This window comes from Branchiostoma floridae, chromosome 3 (assembly GCF_000003815.2).
Source record: "Branchiostoma floridae strain S238N-H82 chromosome 3, Bfl_VNyyK, whole genome shotgun sequence".
In the NCBI taxonomy this organism is placed as follows: domain Eukaryota; kingdom Metazoa; phylum Chordata; class Leptocardii; order Amphioxiformes; family Branchiostomatidae; genus Branchiostoma; species Branchiostoma floridae.
Window position 1 is genome coordinate 16801538 of NC_049981.1, and position 5811 is coordinate 16807348.

Here is a 5811-nt window from a genome sequence, read left to right on the forward strand (position 1 = left end):
AAAGGGAAATATAACATTAAGAGTGAACTTAAATTATTTTGTGTGCATTGTTAAAACGAACGTTAAGAGGAGAAATAAAAGACAAAAAAATTGAAATAAATGAATTTTTTTACATTGCATGAACATTGATTTTGTTCTGATTAATGTGCATCTATATTTTATTTGTTTATATGCGTGAGTGGTGTGTATCTTATTTACACATATATAAGTTTTTACTATGTATTAATTAACTTGTTGACCTACCCTGCCTACTGTACGAAGTTAGATGACGTCACGTAACTTTGCACAACTTAGGACAACTTTGCACACTTGTTGACCTACCCTGCCCACTGTCCGAAGTTAGATGACGTCACGTAACTTTGCACAACTTCGGACAACTTTGCACACTTGTTGACCTACCCTGCCTACTGTCCGAAGTTAGATGACGTCACGTAACTTTGCACAACTTCGGACAACTTCGCACACATGCCGCCCTACCCTGCCTACTGTACGAAGTTAGATGACGTCACGTAACTTTGCACAACTTAGGACAACTTTGCACACTTGTTGACCTACCCTGCCCACTGTCCAAAGTTAGATGACGTCACGTAACTTTGCACAACTTCGGACAACTTTGCACACTTTTTGACCTACCCTGCCCACTGTCCAAAGTTAGATGACGTCACGTAACTTTGCACAACTTCGGACAACTTCGCACACATGCCGCCCTACCCTGCCTACTGTACGAAGTTAGATGAGGACAACTTTGCACACTTGTTGACCTACCCTGCCCACTGTCCAAAGTTAGATGACGTCACGTAACTTTGCACAACTTCGGACAACTTTGCACACTTTTTGACCTACCCTGCCCACTGTCCAAAGTTAGATGACGTCACGTAACTTTGCACAACTTCGGACAACTTCGCACACATGCCGCCCTACCCTGCCTACTGTACGAAGTTAGATGACGTCACGTAACTTTGCACAACTTTGGACAACGTCGCACACATGCCGCCCTACCCTGCCTACTGTACGAAGTTAGATGACGTCACGTAACTTTGCACAACTTCGGACAACTTCGTACACTTGACACCCTACCCTGCCTACTGTACGAAGTTAGATTACGTCATCCAATAAATGTTTTGACGTCATCTGTGACTCCCGATATAGCATCAAAGCCAGTGGGAAACGGTTGTAACCTAGTACAACTTCGTACAACTTCGTACACCCTAACTTCGTGCACTTCACCCTGATACTGGACATAGCTCAGAAATTCGTAGATTTACACCAAATATTCCGTAGTGGCTTTGTATTTTTTTCTGCGACGCCATTTTTGCTGTTGTTGTCTGCACGCTAAGATGACGAGGACATTTTCTAAGTCTTGTGCAACATCGTAGCACAACGTGAACTTCGTAACTGTTTTGTATATTTTATGGACAAACTTCTAAATCGTAGCGTAGAATAATATTGATAAATACGATTGTGTAAATATGCAGCTCAGCTCGTAACGAATTTGTGTTGTTTGCGTCGGCATGCTTTCACTTGTAAAAGAAATGACGACAAACTTTCCATTTAAATATATGTTTTATTTCTTGAAGAACGACGAACTTCTTGTTCCTGTGTGAATTACTAGTGTAATGTGTGCACGTTTTTGTAAAGGATAAGAGTTAGATCGTGACCGTATATAACAAAACCAGAAATCGGTGCCGCGACATTAGAGGGAGGAGGGCGGTGGTGAATTCGCGTAATGAAAAAGTCGCGTAATGAAAATTTAGCGCTCGACTAGTGGGCGCTAAAAACGCTAAAATTAAGTTACCGCAATAAAATCAAGAATTACAGTATACAAGACAGCCAATAAAAATAGTAGAACTAGGTAATTCTTTCTTCTTCAGTAGTTTTGATAGGTTAAATATTATTCTTTTACTTTGCTTTCCATTTTGTTCCTTCTACCTCCCTCACAGAATCCTTCTTGGTCAATGCACTGAATCCTCTACCAACTGTCCTAGTTGTTGATCTCTTAAAGTTGTTGATCTCTTAAACTACTGGTATGCGGTTGAGAAAAGCAAAATCCCCACGCATTACCGCTAGACACCAGACAGTTCCTTTGTCAAGAGGACCCAGGAAAGCTGCATAACGTTCAAGCCAAGGGACCATCAGCTCTTGGGTTAAACAAAAATCAGCCGACGAACGGAATTGCACTCATTTGCTTAGGAAATGGAGCATGTACTGCTGCTGAAAAGCCTTGAAATCCTGGGATGTGTAGTGTGCGCAGTCAAGTGTTGAGTGACCCAAGGTTAGAAGCTCCAACCCTGACAGTTGTCGCTTCCCAGATATGTACGCTACTGGAAAGGGTTGCAGTCTTAGGACGGGTTTTCAAGCCAGGGTTTACTGTTCATTGTGCTTGTTAAAAAGAGAAGTTCCTTGGTACAATGAACCTGTTCAAATCTTACCTGTCATGATCTGTGGAAGAACAGCTCTTCTGTGAACTAAACTGTGGTTCACCTTTAGACTTGCATCATTTATAACCAAATGCACTGTAGACACATGCATGCCTTCAAATCAACCAACTTTCAAAACCACTTTCATGCAAAAAACACAGACAAGGAATCAAGGAAAGCTGACAGAATAGGTGGGAGGTAAAGGAAGCAGCCCCATGGCTGGAGGTGACCTCTGACCTCTTTCTCCCTCTCCCTGTCCTCCTTCTCAAACTCAGCCTCAGCCTCATCCTGAAGTGCCTGTCCATCAAAGTGGAGGCTGGTGCCAGGGTTCAACATGGACATCTCAGCTCACTAGCCTGTAGTAGACACTGTGGTAAAACAACAATAGTAATAACTTTAATGCAAATTCAATCCCAAAAGCTAATTGCACATATACACTGAAAGGAAATGATAATAATAAGGTATAAAATAAACATTAAGTGAAATGACACTCATCAACTAGCACTACTACTAGAAATAAAATGATTGTAGTTTGGAGTGGAGGATGAAATTACTGACATTTCTGGACATATAAATGAGATGGTGTTAGCAGAGACAATTTTTTGTAGGTTGGTGTGATGTGTGAGGAGAGGTGTGATGAAGTGTGATGTAAGAATCAGACATTTCAAGTTTCCTAAATTAACAAAACTCAATTTATTAAAATTAATTATGGATTAATTGAACTTACACTAACCAACAGTAAAATTGATTGAGACTTACCCCAAATTTTGTAAATTCTTATCTATTTTTTTCTGTCTGTAAATTCAGAACAATTACATCCTGTATCATCATACTTTGACAGTTACAAATACCTTGAAAACAGATGCCTTTACTGCAGCTCATATCAAGATGGACAGATGGAGCAACTGCAACAACAACAGCTCGTTAGGTTGGAAGTTTTCAGGAGACTGGCAAAGAATGGTATCAATTCAAAGACATTTGTTATTCTTCTAACGTTACATATTACATATCTTTATTAAATCAACAATCCATCAAAAATCCTTCTTTTCTTGCATAGATTTGCATTGGCATACCTAGCCTATACAGATCTGAAAGTATTGGCATATGGGTGTAATTCACCTTAACCTACAAGCGCTTTACAATATCAATCCATTATGGAAGTTTAGCAAAGCAGTAGCAGGGCTCGAAATACTGGGGTTTTGTGCACCCAGGTGCACCCAATTTTTTCTGTGGGTGCACAGGGTGGACCCAAATATTTTCATAGGCTTATGTATGTTAAGATGTCCAGCCTTGTCACAAAATTTTAGAGTAGGGGGCTAATATATGAAAGTAGCAGGCAAGGCGCGTAGCGGCTTGTGGCGAGCCGCGAAGTGGCGAGCGGGGGGTAGGTACGGGAGGGGGGTGTCCCCCCATCCCGTAGGGGGTCTGGGGGCCTCCCCCTGGGAAAATTTTTTAATTTAGACCCCTAGAAATGGTTTGGGAGTGTATTTCGGGTAACTTTTATTGTTATCTTTAAACTTTGAATTGACAAAAAAATCCTGAATTTCAAAAAAATTCCGCCTAGGTTCCCCGCTATGACCCCTAACCGGGGGCCAACTATCATAAAACTGCCGGAGGTTTATCAAAACAAATTGCTGGGGGATTTTGTAACAGGAGCACTGGACTTAAACTTTTATTATTTGAAATTCTACCCCAAAGTAGCCGGCTGGAAAAATGTAAGTAGGCGGCTAAAATCGCCGCCTGCCGCCTTGTTTTGACAAGGCTGATGTCAGTATATTAAGTAAACACCATATTCTTGACACCTATGTGTTAGAAACATAATGAAATGTCTGTCATAGTACTTCCGATTTCCGAAGAGCTCCTTTCAAATTACTAATCTAGTAGGTTTGCAATTATTATTCTGATATTCTACTTTATTTTATGTGGTGCACCCAAAAATATTTTGGTGCACCCGTTGGGTGCACCAGTGTACCTATTCCCAAAAATGAATTTCGAGCCCTGATTGTTTTTTATACATATAGTTCAAAGACACAAAAAAGTCATCACAACTAAAACTTAGTTAAACTTAAAGAGACAGTTTTTTACAAACTTTAGGAGAAAGTAAAACAAGGTTGTACCTACCCCCCGGTGTGTGCAGCAATTGAGTTCTGACATCTAACACTTACAGCACAGTAATGAAACAATGGATATAAGAAGAATGGTAACAATAGAGAAGCCATTCACCCAACCTTACAGCTGAAATAGACCCGCCCCCTTATTGTTATGTGCAGAAATGACCAACCAAGTAAACAACTGCAAACTTTTAGCAATGACGCTATTTTACCATAATCTAACATTTTCAGATGTTTTAAACCCACATTCTATTTCTTTGAATGATAGTTGACTTAAGTAACTTGATAATATGTTTGTTTGTTTGTAAATTGCTTGTATGTTGTGTTATGTTTTGGAGGTATAAATATTTTTCGGTCCAAGGAGAGTGGTCGAAACTTTTCACATATCGAAACCAGAATTAAATAAAATAGGATTGGACCAGCTTTGGTATCGGTAAGTTACAAACAGGCTAAATATAACATTGCCGATTGACAACCTGTTCATATTATCAGATCCGCAAGGTGTCGCTGTTGCACGACCAAGTTTGTTTGTCCCGTCATTGTCTGATAAACGAAAGGGTAAAATAAGTATCATGGATACAGTAAATGTACCCAATATCCTACATAAGCAAGATCTACATCCGTATATGCAGGACCTATCAAACGGTGCAGATTTAACAGAATTTGTTGTAAGAAAAGTAAAGCAAAACCAAAGGGGTCATGATTTTATCAAGCCGCCTGTTTTTTTGCCAAAATTTCTCAGGCGCTTTTCATTCGTTCGTACCTCATTATTGCTACAAAGTTGGTCACTTTTTGTCCGCAAGGCTATCTCTGAAGTAAACAACTGAGTATTTGCTCCAATTTTTCTGTGATTTTCGACTAAAACATAGAATTCCGCAAGTTTGCCAATAACCAGATTCAACTTACCCTCCCTCCATCTTGGATCCAAAGGCGGGAACTGGTAATCTGAAAATCAGTGATGTGATTGGTCAGATTTAGTCACGAGTTAAAAACAACCAATCGTGGACCGTATCGCTAGCTCTCGTATCCAAGATGTTCTACATATTACCCTGAGGACGAGACCTTTAGTAGGTCAAAGGTCAGTATTGTTATTTTCCCGAGATTTGACGTACCGCAACAAAATGTGCTTCTAGTAACTTTTCAAATTTGCAAATCATTTCTTTTCAAATGCATGATGTAAATCTGGAAAAATAGTTTTGTCTATTGATTTATTTTTAACTATTTGCTCATTTTGAAGTTTGCTCTGAACTTTAGAGCAATTAAGAATGATTTAGGTGAGAAGT

The 5811-nt window shown here is 39.7% G+C and overlaps 1 protein-coding gene across 1 annotated transcript in view; it reads right to left on the reverse strand.

Annotated features, from left to right (window-relative positions):
* LOC118411496 (centrosomal protein of 152 kDa-like) overlaps nt 1-5490 on the reverse strand; it is a 51125-nt gene extending 45635 nt beyond the window's left edge. The window contains exons 1-3 of the mRNA XM_035813797.1: nt 5435-5490; nt 3269-3322; nt 2655-2785 (exon numbers count right to left, since the gene is read on the reverse strand). Of these exons, the coding sequence (XP_035669690.1) occupies nt 2655-2759 (105 nt within the window). The 5' untranslated portion in view covers nt 2760-2785; nt 3269-3322; nt 5435-5490. The remainder of the gene's footprint in view (nt 1-2654; nt 2786-3268; nt 3323-5434) is intronic.
* Nucleotides 5491-5811: the final 321 nt, after the last annotated feature.